The sequence below is a fragment of the Nomascus leucogenys genome, chromosome 1a (assembly GCF_006542625.1).
Source record: "Nomascus leucogenys isolate Asia chromosome 1a, Asia_NLE_v1, whole genome shotgun sequence".
Taxonomy (NCBI): domain Eukaryota; kingdom Metazoa; phylum Chordata; class Mammalia; order Primates; family Hylobatidae; genus Nomascus; species Nomascus leucogenys.
The window spans coordinates 69,318,822-69,343,393 of NC_044381.1; the positions used below are offsets into that span (position 1 = coordinate 69,318,822).

A 24,572-nucleotide genomic window follows, 5' to 3' on the forward strand; every position below is an offset into this window, starting at 1 on the left:
CACATCTGAAAGTGTCTTAATTTTATTTTCAAAATTAACTATAGTTGGCTGGGTACAGAATTCTAGGTGCTAATCATTTCCCCTGAGAATTCTGAAAACACTGCTCCATTTCCTTCCATTTCTAGTACAGCAATTTAAGAAGTTCAATGCCATTCCGATCCTCAATCCTTGAACTGCAAACTCTCCTTTTCCCTCTGGAAGATTTTAGAATAGTCTTTTTATCTAATATTCTAAAATTTCAAAATAGGATGTCTTAGTGTGGCTCTGTGGTCATCCACTATGCTGGGACTCAATGTGTCCTTTCCATCTGGAAGCTCAAATCCTTCAGTTCTGGGAAATTTTCTTGAAGTATTTCTTTGATGATTCCTCCTTTTCAGGTTTTATTTTCCCTTTTCTCCTCACTGTCATTTCCAGACAATTATCTTCCCATCCCCCACATATTCTCCTAGCACTTGAATTGCATATCATCAGATTATTCCACTCACCACCCCACCTTGGAGTCAACCCCAGCCAGGATCACTTCCCGTCATTCCATGAAGAATTTAGCTTCTGTCACACTGTCACTCTCTCTAGTACTACTCCTTTCATAATCCTTGGGAATTTTATTCTTATCATCCAGGTAGATGATCCTTTCAAAATCCCAGCCTCTCAGGACTTGGCCTTCTTTATTCCAGTCATCTTTCTTCAATCATATCTTAACCACTAACTCTACACCTTGCAATCACCAATTAATGCAATCCCCTCCATAATTTCCCTCCTCCCCCACACAAACACACATCTCCAGCTCACTCTGTATATCACACAACTCTAACCCATCAGGACCTACAATCCATAGGTCCTCCCCCTCTGGTCTTCTCTTTCCCTCTAATTAAGCTTAAATTCCCTGGTCAATCTTTATAATAATTTCCCTGCCCTGTTTTTTAGGCTAAAAAATATAATCCAGGTTAACTCAGTGCTCAGCCTGTTCAATACTTACAGCTGCAAAAGGAAACACAGCTGGGGAGAGGGGGAGGGAAGCCAACACAAGCTAGCATCACCACGCTAATGGTGTCATTTTAAATTGCTGATATTAACTATTATTGCTGCGTAACAACCATTCTTTATTTCCAGGCCTCCGAAATAGCTCTCTCAACTCTTCCCTCAAATTAGCTGATGATTTTGTGTCTATTTCACCGAGAACAACCAATTAAAAAACAAACCAAAAAACTTTTATAAACTCTTAGCACCATATCTACCCACCCACTTGGCTGAATGGATGTCCATATTTTCTCATCCCTCTGGTTACCAGAGATGAACCTTCTGTGCTCCCACCCAAGAACAACCCCTGCCCTTGTTCACTAGATTCCATCCTCTCTTGCCTACTGGAAAACTTTGCTCCAACTCTCCCCTCTTTTTCCTGTGTGAGGCATTTCCCCTTTCCTACCAGAACTTTCTCGTTAACATACAAATATGCTTTTTAAAAAAATTATTCTCCTAATCCCATATATTCTTCCAGCCCGTGCCCCGTTTTTCTCATTCCCAATAGCAAAACTTTTCTAACAAGTCTCCGTGTTCAGTCTTCAATTGCTCTCTACCTATTCTGTCTTATATCCCTCCTATCAGGCATTAAACCCCTACCACTTTACAGAAACTGTGCTTGTCAAGGTCACCAGTAACTTCTATACTGCTAGGCATAATGGCCACTTGGCACTTCTGATCTTATATCAACCTTTCAGCATCATTTAACAGAATTGTTCCTGCTCTCTTCCTTAAAACTCTATCTTTACCTTGCTTACTGGGCACTTCTACCACATTCATTCTGTCTCCTTTACCGGTTCATCCTTACCTTACTGATCCATAAATGTTAAAGTATCTAATAGGTTCAGTCTTCTCTTTTCCATCTAGACTCACTCAGTGATCTCTTCTGGTCTCACAGCTTTATTTCTCAAATTTACATCCCTAGTCTGTACTTCCAACATGAAATGCAGTCTAGTAATACCCAACTACCATATTCATATCTCTACTTGAATGTCTATTGGGAATTTCACAAGTATGACGTCAAAAAGTGAATTCCAAGAGCTTTCTCTCCAAACTATCTATCCCCAGTCTTCTGAACCTCAGTTGCTAGCAAATTCACCTTTCAAGTAGCTCAGGCCCAAACCCCAGAACCACCCCTTGTCTCCACTATTTCTCAATCTATATCCAATAGATCAGCAAACTCAGTTAGCTTTACTTCCCAAACACTGCTAAAATTCAAATTTATTGCCACCTCCATTGCCATCACCCTGGTCCAAGCCACCCAGCATCATGTCTTGCTTGACTTATTGCAATAACTTCCTATTTTTCTCCCTTACTCTTATCTTTGCTCCTTCCAATCTAAGTTAGTCAACATTATGTACTGAATACTGGAAACCACTATACCAGGTACAGGAGGGCTATAAGGAAATAAAAAAGAAATAGCTAACTTTCTTTCAGAGTACCTACTACACTCCAGGAACCATTTAATTATTCATTTAATTATTTAATTAAAATAATTTATTTTAAGTATTCATTAAAGTTCATTTGATTCTCACAATTACACTAACAGGTAGGCACAATTTATTTTCCCCATATTAATCACTAGGAAACTGAAGTTAAGTAACTTGTCCAAGGGCTCACTACAAGTAATTAGTATGGCAGGAAGTCTAACCTAGAGAGTTCTTATTCAACCACTAAATTATGCTGCCCATTTAAAGAAAAATAGCATAATAGTAAAGATACTTTAGATTTATTTTAAATATTAAGACTGTAGTCAGAAAATACACTATTTTAAGTACTTCAACATACATAATACAGAGGCACAGCAAAGATTAAAGCAAAAGTTAAAGAATACCTGGTATTCCAATGGCTCTTACATATGAGAATATAATATTTGCTTTTCCTTTCAGAGCATTTTCTATGTTCTGAAGATCTTCCAGGTTGGTAATATATTTCACTTCATTAAAAAGAAGAGCACTGAAATAAATATAGATATAATTAGTAGAAAAATCCGTTATGTATTTAGTTACACCACACTTCTGTTAAAGAACCTAACCAAATGAGAAATATATCTCTGTTGAACAAATTATCAGTAGTAATAATGTAAGCATTTTAATAATACTAAATTAGAATCACTCTCCAGATCATTAATCTGTCTCTGAGAACATCAACCAGGGACAGTTGTGAGATGATGTTCATTCTCTATTACAATGGTCTCAACAGATTAAAACTGTATTCACTAACACCCTAGTCTGGCCAAATAATCCCACATAGATCTCTCAGCCTTGAACACATTTAAGCCCTTCACAAACCTAAACAGCAGGCTTCTTTGCATGGCCTATAAGGTCTGACAAGACCTACACCTTGTCTACCTCTCCAACTTCATTTTGTTCTACCATTCCTCATGTTTACAACATTCTAGGCAAACTTCAGAGCCTCTGCACAGTTTTCTTTGCTGGAAGCTATTCCTTTTGCTCCATTTCATAAGTATGATCTCAGATTAAACATCGTTGCCTCAGAGAAGTCTTCTCTGTTGGTCCTGTGTAAGTAGGCCTGTAGCATTTTCCTCTCATTTCACTAGTTCATTCCTTTATAGTACTTATTACAATTTATAATTATTTATATATTTATTTACTTGTTTATCCCCACCTTTCTCATTAAACCCTCATGCCCTTGAGGCAAGGATTTTGCATATTTTATCACTATATCTGTAAAAATTTGTAATACAGCCTAGTACACCGTAGATATTCAATAAATATTTATTGAATGAGTGAAAGAAAAATTAGGGCAGGAATTATTTACTCCCATTCTTTATTTGAAGAAATGGAAGTTCAAAACACTGATGAGCTTACTCAAAAACGCATTTATTGAATCAAGAAGCCAGAATACAGAACAGATGTTCTCAGTCCTAGTCCAGTGATCTTTCCACTTGACCGTAATTCTTCTGAATCATCCTTTCAGTGTATAAATCAGACTGACTGATCATATTTATTCATCCAAAATTATCCCTTTTTTAAAGTTGTCTACTTCTGGCTGGGCGCGGTGGCTCATGCCTGTAATCCCAGCACTTTGGGAGGCCAAGGTGGGCGGATCACAAGGTCAGGAGATCGAGACCACGGTGAAACCCTGTTTCTACTAAAAACACAAAAAATTAGCCAGGCGCAGTGGCGGGTGCTTGTAGTCCCAGCTACTCGGGAGGCTGAGGCAGGAGAATGGTGTGAACCCAGGAGGAGGAGCTTGCAGTGAGCCGAGATCGCGCCACCGCACTCCAGCCTGGGCAACAGAGCAAGACTCTGTCTCAAAAAAAAAAATAAAATAAAAATAAAAATAAAGTTGCCTACTTCTATATAAATTCTCTATCCCTAACAACTCATTCCACTTAATCCCCATGTGCACAAGTATGTATTTTTGATAGGCTAAACTTCAAAAAATTTTGAAAACTTTTCAAAATTTTCATGTTGCAGGTCCACATACTTAAATAAACAATGGTTCACTCAAATACTTCAAATAAATTGGTCAAACATTGTTTACTCCTGTAAAGTTTTGCCTAATACAGCAGTTCTCAAACTTTTTGGTCTCAGGAAACTTTTATATCCTTTAAAATTATTGAGGTCCTCAAGGAGCTTTTGTTTATGTAAGTTATGTTTATCAATAGTTGCCAAAATAGGAATTAAAACAGGAATTTTAAAATATTTACTAACTTTTAAAAATAAACACCATTACATGTTAACATAAATACTTTTTATTTAAAAAAAAACCAAAATTTACAAAACCAAAGGAAAACTTAGAAGAATGGTATTATTTTCCTTTTTTTTGAGACGGAGTCTCGCTCTGTCGCCGGGCTAGAGTGCAGTGGCACGATCTCGGCTCACTGCAACCATCCCCTCCTGGGTTCAAGCGATTCTTCTGCCTCAGCCTCCTGAGTGGCTGGGACTACAGGCGTGCACCCCTATGCCTGGCTATTTTTTTTTTTTTTTTGTATTTTTAGTAGAGATGGAGTTTCACCATATTGGCCAGGCTGGTCTTCAACTCCTGACCTCGTGATCCGCCCACCTCGGCCTCCCAAAGTGCTGGGATTACAGGCGTGAGCCACTGCGCCTGGCCTTGTTTTACATTTTTGCAAATATCTTTAATATCGGACTAAATAGAAGACAGCTGGATTTTCATTTCTGCCCCTGTATCTAATCTGTTGTGACTTCACACATCATGTAGCCTCTAGAACCCCAATTCATGAGGGAATGAAAGTGAAAAAGCCAAATAATGCCTTAGTATTACTGTAAAAATATTTCCACTCAGTGGGCACCCTGAAAGCGCTGCCCTAAATTATGCTGGCTTAAATATTTACCCATTCATTACAGATTTCTTCCACTTTTTAAAAGAAATGTAAAACTTGATCTTCTATCATTCCCAAGGTTCTTGTTTTGTTTTTATAAGAAATATTTACTGCGCAGTATTCACTATGTGCTAGGTATTTTCAAGTTTTCATTTAACCTCTCAACAATACTTCGGGAACAGTATTACACACATATTCATACACAGGCAACAATCTCAGAGACTAAGTAACCTGCTCCACATCATACTTCTAGTTGCTGGTAGAGCTTCTGACACCAAGGCCAGGAATTTCTAAATTGTATTATTGACCACTTATAAAAATGGGAAACCAGGTGGAAAGGTGGCAACTAAAGAATGGCAATGGAGTCTCAGTGGCAAGCTGAGCTATTGGCTGACTATACATTTTGGCTAACAAGTCCAGAATCACTCTTCAGTTACTTCAAAACAGTTGGGAGGTACAATCTAGTTAACTTAATTGGACTACTATGTAAATTCTAGGCTTGGAAATTACATTCACCTAGTCATGACTTTTATTGTTTTATTATCTCCAATCTATTTGCTTCAAAAATTAAGTCTGAGTATACAACCCTCCCCAACCATTGTTTGCAATAAAGACTGGCAAATATTTATTAGGTACTTACCACATGCCAGGCATAGTACTAAGCACTTTATAAATAGTGGCAATTTATCAATTTGGGGGCTGCCCACTCCCTTTTGCTTTGTCCAGTTTTCTAAGTCTTCAAGGTAGGCAGAGCCCAAGTGAAAGCTGATACTATCAACCTTGCTTTCCCAGGCTCCTTGCTACAAGGCATGACTATCCGACAAAGAATCACTTGCCTGAGATTCTGAAGCAGGAGCAAGCAATACCAAGAACAAGGAACAGTAAAGAATTATTTCAAGAAGCGGTGGCAATAACAGCTGGCTTCAAAGGTAGCAATGACAATTGTTAGTCACAGCCCCAATGCAAGTAATGCAAGCTGTAGTACCCAATGCTCAGCAATAATGCAGCTGTCCTCCTCAGACTCATTCTGTGTCATAATTTTCACTGTATCCAGAGCTGTCTAACCTTTGAGTCCAGTTCTCTAGCCCTTCTAGCAAGGCTGAGATTTCCTATATCCACTCCAAATCCTTTTCTGCTTAAGCCAGTCAGACCCAGATTCTAGGGCTTATAACTAAAAACCCTCAGCAATGCACTCTGCCTTGTTTAATTTTCATGGCAACCATCTGAAAGCAGAACTATCATTAACCCCATTTTAAAGATAAGTTCATGGGGCTTAAAGAGGTTACCCTGCCTAATGTCCCAAAGCTCATTAAGTAGTCATTATCCATGACATAATAATAACCAAAACTAATGACATTCATAATGTAATGATCCCTATGATTTTTCCCAATGGCTTCCTCACTTTAATATATTCCTTAATATATTAATTTTCAGAATCTGAGGATCCATTCCACAGCCTGTGCTCCTTTACTCCAGTTCCAAAGAGGAGAAATACTGACAAAAATGGGTTAAAGGAAAAGTCTCTCTTGGGATTTTCTTGCTCTGTTGATGGGGTAAAACAGCCTGGGGCTGCTCTAACTAGGTTCTTCCTGTCCCAGAAAGGCCTTCGTTTTCTTTGGCATGCTTTTCCTGAGATTTTCCTGCAATAACTATTAGGTAGATAAGATATTTGGCCAAGAATTGAGTGGGTGTCAGAAAGAAAAACAACAAAGGGTCTACCTGACCCTACTTTTAGAGCAGCAAGCAACTCAATCTGTTTTGAGATATAGACAATTTTTGTATTACATTTCTGTCATCATTCAAATTATCAGAACACAATAAAAAGGAAAATGTAAATGTTTTACCATACCAAAACCCCCAGGAAAAAAAAAGAGAGAGAGAAATAAATTACTTTTATCTAAATTAATTACTGTGTACTATGACTGTGCAGATTCACATATAAAAAGAAATATCCCAAAGTCTTTTAGCGAGTATTTCTAAATCAACATAGATTAAAAACAAACCAAACAGGTAGAAGCCACCTCTTGACAGTACAATAATAAAGTTCACAAATATCAGTCTTAGTCTTTTGTCATAAATTATATATTCCCCTAATAGCTTGCTTCTTTTAAAATTCTTACTACTAGAAATAATTTTATGCCCTTAAAATTTAAGAGTATTTCTGATCTTCCCATTTTTAACAAACAAAAAGTAAAACTTCCAAATTCATCATCCACAAATCCAAAATTTAAGCACCTAATATATGTCATGTACCACATATGTACTGGTAGAAGCACTTTGTATAAAAATTTGCAGTTTGGAGATATAACCATTAATACCAATTAACAGAGCTGTGAGGAATTCAAATCCAAGAAAAGCAATTTTTTCTTATAATTTCCCAGTAAAAAGTATGTCATTATCAAACAGGAACCCACCTGACAATATTGTATAGGAACAAATCTGATACGAATAAAAGAATGAGCAATCGCTCAATGCCTATTCAGAAGAGAACAGCATGGGCATAGTTCAGGAGTTTTAGAGGAGGACAGCTGTAAAAGTAACTTTCCCCCAAGGTTCTACGGTAACAATGCCTAAACACTCAATCCTTATGCTCTGCAATAATGTGTTAAAGAATAAAATATTAGTAGAAACTATGACAGTTAAAAATAATTCTTCTAATACTTGAAGTTCATGTTATGAGTAATATGTTAACATAAAGGGAAAGGAATTTCTATTTTCTGACAAAATACAGTATTGTCACAAGAAGTAGTACCATATCTTAATAAAGAGTTAGTGAGATTTCACTGTTTCTTGCTGGATTATCTTTTCTTTTTGCATCATTTGATGATTTTTTTTCTTTTGCATCATTTGATTTTTTATTTTTATTTTTTTTGAGGTCTTGCTCTGTCACATAGGCTGAACGGCAAAATCATAGCTCACTGCAGCCTCGAGCTTCTGGGCTCAAGCTATTATCCTGTCTCAGCCTCAGTCTGAGTAACTAGGACAACAGGCACGCATCACCATGCCTGGCTAATTTCTAAAAACTTTTTGTAGAAACTGGGGTCTCATCATATTGCCCGGGCTGGTCTTGAACTCCTGGCCTCAAGTGATCCTCTTTCCTTAGCCTCCCAAAGTGCTGGGATTACAGTGTGAGCCATCTCACCTGGCCTGAGGATTCTTAGGAGTCAACAATGAGTACAGGTAAAGAAGAATGGGCTGGGCGTGGTGGCTCACTCCTGTAATCCCAGCACTTTGGGAGGCTGAGGCAGGTGGATCACCTGAGGTCCGGAGTTTGAGACCAGCCTGGCCAACATGGTAAAACCCTGTCTCTACTAAAAATACAAAAATTAGCTGGGCATGGTAGCAAGCGCCTGTAATCCCAGCTACTCATGAGGCTGAGGCAGGAGAATCACGTGAACCCAGGAGGTGGGGGTTGCACAGGGCCGAAATCACGCCATTGCACTCCAGCCTGGGCAACAAGAGCGAAACTAAAAAAAAAGAATGGCCTTTTGTTGCAACTGCTGCCTCATGGCAAATATCCCCACCAACTGCCACACCATGAACTCACATTTGTTTTTTTCTTCTTAACTGATAAATAAAACTTCCTGCATTTATATATATATAAAATAACATTTTAGAGCACTGGGCAAAATCCGTAACACATTATTTTAACGTGTTATTTTGATCATCACAATAATCTCATGAGGCTGCAAGTATAACACATAAGAACGAGGAAAATAAATATAAATTGCTCATATTCTCAATCAATAAAAATTAGTTGGGCCAGGCACGGTGGTTCACACCTGTAATCCCAATACTTTGGGAGGCCGAGGCGGGCGGATCACAAGGTCAGGAGCTTGAGACCAGCCTAACCAACATGGTAAAACCCTGTCTCTACTAAAAATACAAAAAAAAAAAAAAAATTAGCCAGGTGTGGTGGCGCATGTCTGTAATCCCAGCTACTCAGGAGGCTGAGGCAGGAGAATTGCTTGAACCCAGGAGGCAGAGGTTGCAGTGAGCCGAGATCACACCATTGCACTCCAGGCTGGGCGACAGAGTGAGACTCCGTCTCAAAATAATAATAATAATAATAATAATAATAATAATAATAAATAAAAATAAAAATTAGTTGTTACTTTCCTTTTCTAAATACAATCATCTCTCAGTATCCTCAGGGGACTGATATCCAGGATGGATTCTTGGATACCAAAACCCATGGATGCTCAAGTCCCACATAAAATGGCAGAGAATCTGCCATAACCTACACACATCTTCCTGTATACTTTAAATCATCTCTAAATTACTTACTTATCATACCTAATACAATGTAAATGCTACGTAGTTATACTGTATTTTAATTTTTTTTACTGTTGTATTGTTATATTTGATTGCCTTTTTCAAATATTTTTGATCCACTCGTGGTTGAATCCACAGATGCAAAACCTGTGAATATGGAGGGCCAACTGTATTACCATTCTTAACCCCATCTAGAAGCTGGGAAGTAAAATTTTCCTCACATAGTAAATGAACCACTCAATTCTACCACTTTTCACTTTGTATATTTAGAAAGCAGAGTTAAGAATTTTTAGACTATAAATCCAAATTCTCGTTTTTAATTTAAATGTCATTTATTTCACAAAGTGGTAATACTTTTATAGGGTTCAAAACACAAAAGGTACCAAAAAAGTTAAAGAGTCTACTTCATCCCCCACCCCCAGCTTCCCCATATCATTCCTATCAACCAATATGTTCAGTTTTTGTGAAACCTTGTAATATATATGCCACATACATGTATACTGTATGTATTTACATGTGCCCCTGTAGAAGGAAATCCCGTGTGGCTCTCCCAGTGCTCCTACACAGACCAAGTCTCCTGAAGATCAAATCTAGCAAGATAGAAAAATGGAGAAGTCCCACTCTAGGCTTGTTTCCTTTTCTCCAGGAGCCATGTGCTTCCATTCAAAGAGAAATAAAACATATCTGTGATATTGTAAAATATATATTTGGTCCCCAACCCCATTTCCTGGCATACATCTCCTGATATCCTTACAATCTCCACCAAACTGATGTCTTATGTTTGCTAATGCGCTGACTGATGGCTGGCAGATAGCTTCGGGATGAGGCCTGGTCACTAAAAGACCAAGGCATGATTAGAGGGTTAGGACTTTCAGCTCTAACCCTCAATCTCTGAGGAGGAGTGAGGGGCTGAAGGTTAGTTGTTCACCAATGGCCAATGGTTTAATCAATCATATCTACATAACAAAGTCTCCATAAAACCCCAAAGGGACAGGGCTTGAAGAGCTTCCAGATAGCAAAATGCACAGAAGTTCCTGGAGGGTGGCATGCCAGGGGAGGGCAGCATGCCAGGGGAGGGCATGGAAGCTCCACACCCCTTCCCATGTGCCCTGCCCCATGCATCTTTTCATCTGTCTCCTTTGCAATACTCTTTGTAATAAACCAATAAATGTAAATAATTGTTTCCCTGAGTTCTGTGAGCCACTCTAGAGAAACAGCCAAGCCCGATGAGGGGCTTGTTGGAGCCATGAGAACCCCAATTTACAGCCGTTCAGACAGAAGCATAAGAGCTTCTGTCCTATCTGACTGGCATCTCAGGTAGGGGGCAGTCTTGGGGACTTGGCCTTCAACATGCAGGATCTGATACTATCTTCAGGTAGATACCATCAGAATTGAATGAGAGGACACCCCGCTGATGTCAGCTACAGAGTTGGTGTGTGGAGAAGACTCCTCAAACATCTGGTCACAGAAGTATTCTATGTTTTGTGAGAGCAGAGGAAAAATAATTTGTTTTTTCTAAACACTATCTTCTCTTGCCCAGAGTCAAATGCTTATATTTAGTGATAGAGGCCTTCCTCTTCTGCTTTTACATTCCACAGTAAAAGATAAGCACTTTCTCTTCAGAGAGGAAGAGTAAGTGTGCCAGCTCCTATATAAACTCGGAGATTAATAATGTTGAAGTTCTCCTTCTTCAAACCTTGCTATGTATAGGTATAAGCATCTAACTCTTGCCTTGTCATTCTGTAGAGAACTAGGTATGAGGATAGCACTACCACGCTACTCTGGCTGCTGTTATTGCCGTAAGGTCAGTTCTCTAATTCAGAAGTCTTCTATGTGTGTATAACATATATATATTACACAGACTCACAAGTAGGGTAACAACTCAGACTCTTTGGAGTTTTGGACTTAACACCCCCTCTCCTATGTAAATAGTATTATGCTATGCCCTAACCGTTTGATTTATTTCACTTACTATATCCTGCAAAATCAATATGAGAAAATTCTAATAGACTGACAAGTCACTATATTTTAAATCAATGATGTTTCAGCAATATTGTAAATATCCTACCAAAAAGGTACATAATTGACAATAATGGTCCAAAAATATATGTTTCAAATATTAAAAATTAGTATAAAGATCACCCTAAGTTTATACTACTTATTCTATCTCAGATTTTACTAACTTAATTTTTTCTTCAATTCCATATTCTGAGAATAACAAATTATCTAAAACGTTGAACTTTTCTGTTGACGAAGTAGCAAAGTTCAAGTATAACTGTAGGTCACTGGTCTCAAGCAAAACATTCTAAGTAAGGAACAATACAAATGCTTTGGGATAAAAGTAATAGCATGGGTTACACATTTTTAAAAAGCAAGCCAAATAAAGTAACACATATTCTCTAGTGCAGGCTTTTAGTTCATAAACAAGTATTTTGAGAACAATCCAAACATCTGTAAATACTTCTCCTTATTGAGAATTAGGCTAAGTAGTGGATTTAGGTAAAAAATAACTGACTAGTTAAAATTAATATATTTTAATATGTATGTCAATGAATTTTTGTAAATGGAGGCAATCCCAGGAAATTTTGACTTGCCTGTTTACTGACTAATAAAATGTAAATGTAGAAGAATTATATATGATATATATACATACACAGCTCTTATGTACATATCTAATAGTAGATAACAGTATCTTAGAAAAAAAGACAAAAATATAAATACAAAAAAATTGCTTAGTAATAAGTTACAGTAATAATATCCTTATTATAAGTGAAATACTATTTTGTTTATTATAAATAACTGTAATAGCTGTAACTGGTTCATTTTTCAATTTATATTAAAAATCCATAAGGTCAAAAGACACAAAATTAGTATGCAGAAATTAATCTTTCATATACTGGTATATATATTATACCTAGGTATATTTATATGTGTGTGTGTATATATATATATAAAATACCTATTATGTATATTATCTATAATATCTATTATATGTATTATTGTCTATACCTATTACACATATTATCTATATACCTATTATATATTATTATGTATATGCCTATTATATTATATATAATACCTATTATATATTATATATACCTATTATATATTATGTATATGCCTATATTATATATAATACCTATTAATATTATTATATATATCTATTATATATTATTATATATACCTATTATATATTATTATATATAATACCTATTATATATTATATATAAAACCTATTATATATTATATATAAAACCTATTATATATTATATATAATACCTATTATAATTATTATATATATAATACCTGCATATATATGCATGTGTATATACATATACATAAAAAATACCTAGGTATATATATGTGGATATATGTATTACCTCTTTTATAATAGATAAGATGTATATTTTTTATACATATAAGAACATATCAGTATATGTCTTTATATGTCAATGTGTCTCTGTGTATTAGAAGGTAACAGAAGAAAAAATTAATTTACAATAGAAAAAAAGATATAAAATCTCCAGTAATAAATTTAAGTATGCAGGCATGTATTTTTAAAAAGCATTGAAACACTACTAGAATCAAGAGAATGAAAAGACAAGCCACAAACTGGCTTGTCTGGGAGAAAATACTTGCGAAAAATATATCTGATAAAGGACTGTTATCCAAAATATACGAAACTCAACAATAAGAAAACAAACAACCCAATTAGAAAATGAACCAAAGACCTTAACTTCATCATAGATAGACAGATGGAAAGTAAGCATATGAAAACATCCTCCACATCATATGTCATCAGGGAAATGCAAATTAAAACAACAAAGAGATACCACTATATACCTATTATGCTAGCCAAAATATGGAACACTGACAACACCAAATGCTGACAAGGATGTGGAACAACAGGAACTCTCATTCATTGCTGGTGGGAATGCAAAATGGTACAGCCACTCTGGAAGGCAGCTAGCAATGTTTTATAAAACTAAACATAATCTTACCATACAGTCCAGCAATCACAGTCCTTTGGTATTTACCCAAAGGAGTTGGAAACTTAGGACCACACAAAAACCTATATATGGATATTAATAGCAACTTCATTCATAATTGCCAAAACTTGGCAACCAAGATGTCTTTCAGTAGGTCAGTGGTTAAACTGTGATATATCCATTCAGTGGAATATTATTCAGTGATTAAAAAAATGAACTATCAAGCTATGAAAAGACATGCAGAAACCTTAAATGCATATTACTAAGTGCAAGAAGCCAAGATGAAAAGGCTACATGCTGTATGATTCCAACTGTATCACATCTGGAAAAGACAAAACTACACAGATAGTAAAAAGATCAGTGGTTTGTAAGGGAGAGAGGAAGGAATGAATAGTTAGGCACAGAGCATTTTGGGGGCAGTCAATCTATTCTGTATGACACTAATGGTAGAAATGTGTCATACATTTGTCAAAACTTATAGAATGTAGAACACAAAGAGTGAACTCTAATGTAAACTATGTACTTTGGTTAATAATAATATGTCAATATTGGCTCATCAATTATAACAACTGTACCACACTAATGCAAAATGTTAATAATAGGGAAAACTATATATAAAGGAGGAGATATACTGGAATTCTCTGTCCTGTCTGTACTATCTGCTCAAATTTTGTAAATTTTTCAAGTTTCTGTACATCTAAAACTGCTCTAAGAAACAAAGTCTTAGACTTTGTTTCTTAAAAATCCCAAAAATGGGTGAATTCATTTATAACAATGGAATAAGGGAAAGGTAGTACAACTTAAAATCCAGAAGTCAAAAAAGAAAAAATAAATTTGACCACATAATTTTTTGAAGAACATAATAGGGAAATTCAAAAGACAAATAAAAAACTTGAAAAAAAATGTTTACAGTTTGTGCTTTATATAAGGAGAGCTCCTAGAAATTAATAAAAAATAAAGTTTAAGCTGAGTGTGGTGGTGTGCACCTGTACTCCCAGTTATTCCGGAGGTTGAGGTGGGAGAATCCCTACAGGTTAGGAGTTTGAGGCCACAGTGGGATATAACTGCACCTGTGAATTGCCAATGCACTCCAGCCTGGGGAATACAGCAAGACCCCATCTCAAAATAAATCAAGTTTAAAACATAATTTAAAAATGGACAAAAGTTGTCAAGCAACAGTTCAAATCTTTTTTTTTTTTTTTTGGAGATGGAGTCTCACTCTGTCACCCAGGTTGGAGTGCAGTGGTGCGATCTCGGCTCACTGCAAGCTCCACCTCCCAGGTTCACACCATTCTCCTGCCTCAGCCTTCCAAGTAGCTGGGACTACAGGCGCCTGCCACCACACCCGGCTAATTTTTTGTATTTTTAGTAGAGACGGGGTTTCACCGTGTTAGCCAGGATGGTCTCGATCTCCTGACCTCATGATCTGCCCACCTCTGCCTCCCAAAGTGCTGGGATTACAGGCGTGAGCCACCGCACCCGGCCAGTTCAAATCTATTTTTATGAGTAGTATGCAACTGTAAGAGTACAACAGAGAAAAAAAAAAAACTGCTAGCCAGGAACTGGGTATTTCAAACTGATGGTTATAGCATACAAAAGTAAGAAGATAGGTTGTTCCTCATGGCAATTTGGAAGGTACAGCTAAGAGACAGCATACTGTTTGGCATAGTTCTTTAACGTTGTAAATATCGTTACTGGGAAATTTTATAAAATACTGTATTACATAAGTCATTTTCTCACATTTTAAACAAAAATGAGGACACTCCCTCTTTGGAATTCTACTTCCTTGACATTTTTTTTTTTTCTCTCAGTTTCTTCTCTTAAATGGTGGTATTGCCCTAGGATGCTCACTGGCTGATCTATATGTTGACAACACCCGGATGTACACTGCTCCGGGGCTCAAACTCCTATAGATGCCTGACTGAGGCATGACGGACATTCCACTGGCTAAAGTAGACTCATATTCTGTAACTTTGCTCTTCTTCCTTGCCTATTTCAGATGGTGATCAGACTAGATCTGGGTAGCATGAGGTAGGAAAGAAGAAGAGATCAAGAATTTACAAGTTTGTATTTCTACTGTTACCAAATTAACCACTACCAAGTCCAGCTAATTTCACTTCTTAAGCATTAAAAAGAAAATCCCCCCTTTGCTGTACCTACTCTACCTCCCTAGATTATAAAATGGTCACAGAATGGTTTATACATATGCTTAAACCCCATAGACATATCTCACATCCACCAGAAAGATCTCTCAAATACTAATCTGATCACATCACTTGCCTGCCTACAGCTCTTTGCTGGGCAATCAGGTGTTAAAGGGGTCAATGAGAACAAGCCAAACTAAAAGTAACAATCAAGGTTTCGTTTACTTACTAGGAAAATGCAAACAAGATGCCAAAAAGAGGTGCTGGCTCAACAGTGTTACATTTTTCATCCCTTGGAATGACCACAGGCAAGGGTCAGGTGGATACAGTGCAGACACAAGGAATCATCTCATTCCAAGGAGTCCCAAACAACAGGCCCCACTTCTTTATGGACGCATGGACTTGAGGGAACAAAAGGGGTATGGGGTAAGAGTGGAAGGGCCCTGACTCAAAGATAAGAAAAGCACCTTAGCCAAGGGCTCTGATAAGGAGGCCTCAAAATGGAGGCAGCAGGGCTAGGAATGCAGATGCACATATAAGCATAGGAGCCTAAAGGATTAGGAGAGGAATGGGCCTATGTCCTTGACCTCAAGTTTCTCTAGAAAACTGCAATGTACTGCTTGTGTGCCGAGTGTGGTATCGTGAGGGCAGCTTCCCTCTGTGAGGTTTGTCAGGCATAGCCTTGGAATATTGCATATGATCAGGCCTGAAAGATCACATAAGGATTTTGGCCTACAGCTGGACTCCTCACTTTTCAGCGGTTACCCAAAAGCCTAAACTTATACAGAGGAAAACAAAAATTCTTTTCCTCTGACCCCATGTCTACTTTTCTACTCTTATCTCCTGCTTCACATTTTATACTCTGGCAAAACCACCACCTTCTCCCAACTACTTCTAACCTCTATGACAAGCTTGTCCAACCTGTGGCTCATGGGCCGCATGCAGCCCAGGACAGCTTTGAATATGGCCCAACACAAATTCATAAACTTTCTTAAAACATTATGAGATGTTTTTACAATTTTTTTTTAAGCTCGTCAGCTATCATTACTGTATTTTATGCGTGGACCAGGACGATTCTTCTTCCGATGTGGCCTGGGGAAGCTAAAAAAAAGATTGAACATGGCTGCTCTATGCCTTTGTCACAAAGTTCCTCTTACTTTTTTCTCACCTTCCCCTTCTTCACCAAGCACTTATCCTTTAACACTCATCCCAACTGCCGCTTCCTTCAGGAAGCCCACTTAATAAATACCCACCCTCATTCTAGACATGAATAACTATTCCCTTCTCTGTGGATCCATTAGCCCTTATGCATACATACTTCTATTTTACTTATCACATATTAGTAATATTTTCTGTTTTCTCTATCTGTCTGTGCAACACTAAATTCCTACAGAACAGAAGCCACATCCTATTCTGTTTTTTATAGCCAATGTCTAACAAGTGTCTGGCACACAGCAGGAACATGGGGAATAATCTATTTGTGGAATTCGTGTTCTATAAATCAGCAGTAGTACAGCACTAAGAACAGGACACTACTAAAGCAGGACTGAATGAGCTGAGCCTCACGGGGTAACCAGTTTAGATAACAGGGTCCTCAGTCCTCTCTATATCTAGGGCCAGCTGTTTCAAAACCACCTTGTCATCAAGTTGTTCAATGTGGATATGCCACTCCAGGATTTGGTGTCAAATTTGGATTCATACTTTATGAAAAGACTTCTTTTTCTGTTTCTTCACCCCCATTCCTGGGTCAAAGATAGTCATCAGGTATCCACTGGAAAGACAGCTGCTAACTAGTAAGCTTCCTGAGAACAAACATCATATCTACTACTTGGACTTTTTGCTAAGCTTCATAGAACCCCCACCATCAAGATAGCTACCCCTCTGTCCCAGGAAAGGGATTCCAAGGAATTCCTTCCTCAAAAGACCATCTACACTCATTATGATTGGCTCCTTAGTCTACAAATATCAGGGCCCATGGCTGTCAGGAATTTCTAAAGCCCTTTTGTTAACATATTATTGGGACTGGAATATTTGTAAAGTGATAAGCACAACTTTTCACCTGTAAGTTTTGAATTTCCAGGAGTTAAACTACCAATTTTTGTAGGTAAGAGAGGAAGAGGAGACCCAAGCAGAAAAAGACAGCCAATGTCAGCAAAGGTCTTAGTGGACAACAGGCTTATAACATTAAATTAGAAAAGTCCATGTAAACCTATGTCCTTAACAAGTCATATTTTCTAGCTCTGTTACCAAAGAGAATATCAGACTTAATTCAGGGGAAGATTCCAAGAATGGACCCCAGATAGACCTAAATACCAGGCCTGGAGATTCCAGGCCAGAAAACTTAAACTTTCTCTCTCAGTAAACACTGAGGTATGTGTTGGGACAAACTCTTTCTGTACTAACTGAGCAAGCCCAGAGCTAGAGAATCCAGAAAGAAACCCAGCTGGGATAAGAAGAAAGCCAGGTACTTTAAAAATCCCAGTGAGAATAACAAAGATGAGTGGCGCATGCCTGTGGTCCCAGCTACGCAGGAGGCTGAGGAGGGAGGATTGCTTGAGCCTGGAAGGTGGAGGTTGCACTAAGCCAATATCACGCCACTGAGCTCCAGCCTGGGAGACAGAGAAAGACTCCATCTCAAAACAAAAAACAAACAAACAAAAAAACAAAGATGAGCTTCATACCTGGTACTAGGTCTAAATGTTTGTCTCCCCAAAATTCATATGTTGAAATCCTAACTGCCAATATGATGATATTAGGAGGTTATAAGGGCAGAGCCCTCATGAATGAGATTAGTGCCCTAATAAAAGAGACCCTGAGAGAGCTACTTTATCCCTTTCATCATGTGAGGACACAGGGAAAAGATGACCAGCTATAAACCAGGGGCCCTCACCCAACACCAAATCTGCCAGTACTTTGATCTTGGACCTCCCAGATTCCATAACTGTGAAAAATAAATTTCTGTTGTTTATAAAGCCACCCAGTCTACTGTATTTTGTTATGGCAGCCTGAACAGACTAAGATACCTGGCAAAATCCTCACTCCTCCAGTTAGACCTCACTCGATGTGGTTTTTTTGAGTCATCTCCTACTCTTATAAAGTATCTCCATGTTTCTGTATCCTTTGCCATTAAAAAAATTTTTAGATCCTCGATGTGGGAAGATAGATTAGTAATTTGTGTTAAATTGTTGCCTACAAATATAATGCCTGAAATATTTTAATGCATTGTGATTATTTAAAATGAAATCAACAGATAAGTAACAAGTAAACAAATGAATGGGTAGCCCCCGTACTTACAAGAGAACATGGGCGACAATGGCATTCACATCAAACAAGGTGTCAGTAGGGAATTCTCTGAGCAATATGTTGCCCCTATAAAAAGTTTAAAAACATATTAATATTTAAAAACACAAAAAATATTTCCTTAGAATTCAATTTACTTGTCTATCAAATACATTAGCTTATAAGGTCTTTGATGTTACAGCCTGTGTCTTATCTACATACTCCACATACCTACCAGCATCCTGGCACATAATACATTCTCAATAAATATATTAACTTTGAAAAGCCTAGGCTCTGTACCTGGCAAAAAGGCTAGAAAAAAATATGAGTCCAAACAAGGATTCCTACCAGTCTCCCCAGCTCACAATCACACACACACACACACACACACACACACACACACACACAAATTCCCCAAATTGGGCTGGGAAGAAGGCAAGAAGGAAAAAGAAGTGTCCTTAGAAGGTCCCTGAGGAAATAGGACCTCTCCCTACTTCTTCAGCCAAATCCCAAGGATTTGAAAAACCTCAGGTAGATCAAACCCAACTGCAGAGAGATTGGCAGATCTCTCAAAAATAAAGTACATTTATTTCACACCCAAATGTGGACCTGACATATCTACCCAGAACGTTAAATTTGGTAAGCACTTGCTTACCAGGCATTTGTTGTAGGAGTTTACACAAGAGCCTCACAAAACAACCTTGTGATGTAGGTATTACTCTGTTTTATAAATAAGGAAGTTAAAGTCCAGAGAGGTTAGGTAACAAATCTATTACTTGGACTTTTGGTTAAGCTTTACATGATCCCCCCACATATGACTTTATTCTAGCTCAGTGATATTTTACATATTTGAATATTCTAGAAGTATAGCTGTGTATTTGTCCAGCACACTCAGGAAAATAGCTTACTTGAATAAATATGCTTTCATCAAATCCTTTTCTTTTCCACAGTATCTTGATATTTCTTCTTTGACACAATTAACCTTTAAAAGAGTATACTTAAGTTTTAGCATATACATCAAAAGGTTAAGTTTCTTGGTTGGGGAAACAAGAAGGAGAATTAAACATTACAGTTTGTTGAAGGTCAAATTTTGTACTTTATATTTTTTTTTCTGATTTTGTATGCTATAATTGTTCACATATTCAAGTGCATGAGATAACCCAGAGAAAGGCACTATTTCTGAATTCAGTCTCATGGAACAAGTAGGTGGTAACCAGGTAGAAAAGGAAGGACACATTTAAGGCAAGACAAAAAGTATCAGCAATAGCCAGGAAGCACAAAAGTGAGTGCTAACTTGGGATGATGAAAGCATCTCAGCAGGTGGAACACAGAGATAGCAGATACTGCTGGTTTCCCACCCAAAATCCATCCCTCCCTTTTGTTTACTAACAGAACTTTGCTAAAAGCAAGTGTTTCATTAAAAGGCTTTCCCAGCCTCCCCAACAGCCTGCAATGGCTAAACGGTGTTCGGAGGAGTCACTGGGCTGAAACTCCTAAAAGGCTCTTAAAAGCGGCCTGACTGATACTTTTGCTCTTTTCACACCTTCTTGACCAAAAATAGGTAAGACAGCTGGAGTACCAACAGCAATCATGGACCATAAGGCATCTTTAAAGAAGCTACTTGCTAAGAATGGTACAACAGAAAGAATGAACTAAGTCAGTGATGATGTCAGAGCAGCCATACCAGCCCTGGATAGCTTATAATCCAAACTCTCAGTGAAAAAAAAATATAACCACAATCTTGGCAACAACATGAAGGTAAATAGAAGGCAAAAGAACACAAAGATAAGGAAAGTTTAAAAGAATATCACATTAGTGTAGGTCATGGATGACTTGGACGAGAAGTAAAGCCAAAAAGGACAGAAGACATTCAAAAGGCTTTTTACAAATACAATACATAAAACTAGGGAGAAGACTGAGCATGTACATGCAGATTGGGATAGAGGAGGAGAGGAAAGAGAAAAAAAGAATGAAGGGGTTTCTAGATGGGGCAAATGGAGAGCCACTAACATTAACCAAAACTAAGGCTAGAAGAATAGTTATTTTGTTTTGCATTTGGTGAGGTTTTTGTTTCTTTTAAGAGGGGGTTTTCCTGTTGTTCAATTTAATTTTAATAGGATTTGAGGAAGAAGAAGAACTGGGGAAGCAACATTTGTTTAAAAGGCTACAAAACAGGAACTGACACTAAGAAATGAGAAACAGAGAATCAGAATTAAAGTCGGAGTATAGCCATAACCAAAAAGTAAATTTTAATATATGTAATTTTAAAAATTTTAAGTTACAGCATAAGGATGGTTGGTATTATGACAATAGATGTGTCCATTCATTCATCAGTTCAAAATATATTTGAACATCTACCATGTCAGTCACTGTTCTAGTCACTTTGGGTACAGGTTAAGTTCCAAATAAAAATATTTAGCTTTAGAACAATATAAGGTAGAGACAAGTTAAAAACTAATTAATATGTAGTGTTAAGTGCTATAAATAAAAAAAAATTGTAAGGGAATAGCATGTGACAGGGCATTTTAGAGAGGTAATCAAGGAAGGCTTCACTGAAAAGGTGACATTTGCACAAAGAACTGAAGAAATGCAGTAATGCATAAAAATATACAGATAAGTAAAAGAGATGAGTTCTAAGCAGAGGGGAAAATATCTGCAAAGGCCCTGTGGTTAACAGCACCTCTAGCGGGTTCAAATAACAGAAAGATGACCACTATGTATTAAGAACGAACTGAATGGCCGGGCGCGGTGGCTCACGCTTGTAATCCCAGCACTTTGGGAGGCCGAGGCGGGCGGATCAAGAGGTCAGGAGATCGAGACCACGGTGAAATCCCGTCTCTACTAAAAATACAAAAAAAAAAAATTAGCCGAGCGTGGTGGTGGGCGCCTGTAGTCCCAGCTACTCAGAGAGGCTGAGGCAGGAGAATGGCGTGAACCCGGGAGGCGGAGCTTGCAGTGAGCCAAGATCGCGCCACTGCACTCCAGCCTGGGTGACAGAGCAAGACTCTGTCTCAAAAAAAAAAAAAAAAGAACGAACTGAACAAAGTGCAGGGTCAGAAAATAAGATCAGAGACAAAGCCAGTGTCCACAATACTCAAAAGTTTCTATTTGATCATAATTGTAATGAAAGGACTTTCGCAGCATGGTAGTGATGTATCCTGACACATCTGGCTACATATGGAGAAGAGTCTGTCATGGGACAAAGTGAAGGAAGAAAGGCCAATTATTAGGAGGCTATTGTGGTTTCCCCAATGAGAAGAGATGGCAGGAAGAAGTAAAAATGAAGGTATAGGAAGTGGTCAGATTTGAAAAGTTCTCATAGTAGAACCAAGTAGTAGATGGATTACTTATGAGAGAAAGAAAAGTCAAGGATGACAGAGCTTTTTGTTTAAAATCTACTTTGATACACTAGATTTCTTCTGGTTATCACTTGTATAACATATCTTTTTTTTTTCCTTCCTTTACTTTGAAGATTTCTGAAACCTTTATTTTGGATGCATTTCTAAATAGCATTGGTTAGGGAAACAAGAAGGAGAATTAAACATTACAGCTTGTTTCAGGTCAAATTTTGTACTTTACGTTTTTTTCTGATTTGTATGCTGTAATTGCTCACATATTCAAGTGCATGAGATAACCCAGAGAAAGGCACTATTTCTGAATTCAATCTTATGGAACAAGTAGGTGGTAACCAGGTAGAAAAGGAAGGACACATTTAAGGCAAGACATATAGCCCTAAATAGCATACAGCTTTCTTGGGTTATTGTATCCAGCTTGACATTCATTGTCTTGACTAGAATACGTAGTCCATTTATATTTTAGCATTTTCTTCATCCTGCCTCTTGCTATCTTCTGAAAACAATCTTAAATGCTGCTTTTTGTGAAATCTTTCCCAATACCATCTGTGACTTTCCACCTCAAAAGTCAAATATGGGCTTTCTTTCCTTTAAACTTCAATGGGCTAGGCACGGTGGCTCATGCCTGTAATCCCAGCACTTTGGGAGGCTGAGGCAGGAGGATCACCTGAAGTCAGGAGTTTGAGACCAGCCTGACCAATATGGTGAAACCCCATCTCTACTAAAACTACAAAAATTAGCCAGGCATGGTGGCATGCGCCTGTAGTCCCAGCTACTCGGGAGGCTGAGACAGGTGAATTGCTTGAACCCAGGAGGCAGAGGTTGCAGTAAGCCAAGATGGCGCCACTGCACTCCAGCCTGGGTGACAGAGCGAGACTCCGTCTCAAAAAAAAGAAGAAAAAAAACTTCTATGGCACTTTATTTGTATCTCTCCTATTACAATGATCAGGTTCTGCTAGTTATTAAAATGACTTGTGAATGTGTTTTATCCTCCTTATTTAGTATATAAACTCTCCAAAGAAAAGGACAGGGGCTAGTCATCTTTCTATCCAAAAGAAGATTAAATATGGTAAGCTCATTTCAATCTCAAATATTTACTGAGCACTAGGTGGTGGGAACTGAGCTAGGCACTCAACAAAGGTTTATCTCATTTGCCACTATCTCCTTTCTAGATAGAGCTCAGCATTCTCACTGTAAAATCAGGAGTTTCGGGCCGGGTGCAGTGGCTCATGCCTGTAATCCCAGAATTTTGGGAGGCCAAGGCGGGTGGAACACCTGAGGTCAGGAGTTCAAGACCAGCCTAGCCAATATGGTGAAACCCCACCTCTACTAAAAATACAAAAATTAGCCAGGCATGGTGGCACATGCCTGTAATCCTAGCTACTGGGGAGGCTGAGGCAGGAGAATCGCTTGAACCTGGGAGGCAGAGGTTGCAGTGAGCCGAGATTGTGCCATTGCACTCCAGCCTGGGCGACAAGAGCAAAACTCTCTCTCAAAAAAAAAAATCAGGAGTTTCAGTTATGTTCATCCATAAGGGCAACAGCTTGGGCATGAACCTTAGCATTCTATTCAAGTTACTATATGCATAGTTATTAGTGACAGTCTACCAGTTACTAAACAGTATGATTATCCCTTTTCAGTTTCCTACCAACCTACTACTTCATTTCTAAGTTTTGATTTAAAATTTTATTCAGAGATCCTTGGAGATGATTGCCATTATCATTCTAGAGTGAGATCAGTTGTTCAAAGTTAATTGAGATCTCTATACGTACAGAATTGACACATTTAAAAAATAGATATTTTTTAAGGTATACAGCCAATGTTAGTTAATGTTTCCATGCTGTCTGCTCTGGGAACTCTAGCTGCAGAGACCAAGAGTGACAATAGCCATCTCTTAGAAGAGGAAGGCTAATGCATTAAGAAAAAATGTACATAAAGTCAGGTAGACATTAACCAGAAAGAATTTAGTATCACTGGGTTACCCCTCATTCAGTTGTCTGATGTATAAATTCTAAGTTTAAATTAAATGAAAGGCTTACATATCTATCTAATCCATGATGCATGTGGAAATTTTCTATAATACTCTATGGCAAATATGAACAATTTTTGAGAAAAAAATTAAATATGTAATGTTGAGTTGTTATAACTTTGTTCTAAAAATAAATGCGAAAAAGTGAAACATAAACAATTATAAAGACTTAGA

At 37.7% G+C, this 24,572-nt stretch overlaps 1 protein-coding gene across 1 annotated transcript in view; it reads right to left on the minus strand.

The window, feature by feature from the left end:
* The window catches only part of TXNDC16 (thioredoxin domain containing 16), a 122,387-nt gene that overhangs the window by 87,189 nt on the left and 10,626 nt on the right, over positions 1–24,572 (minus strand). Inside the window, exons 5-7 of the mRNA XM_003267695.3 lie at positions 19,925–19,998; positions 19,032–19,106; positions 2,852–2,973 (exon numbers count right to left, since the gene is read on the minus strand). Of these exons, the coding sequence (XP_003267743.2) occupies positions 2,852–2,973; positions 19,032–19,106; positions 19,925–19,998 (271 nt within the window). The remainder of the gene's footprint in view (positions 1–2,851; positions 2,974–19,031; positions 19,107–19,924; positions 19,999–24,572) is intronic.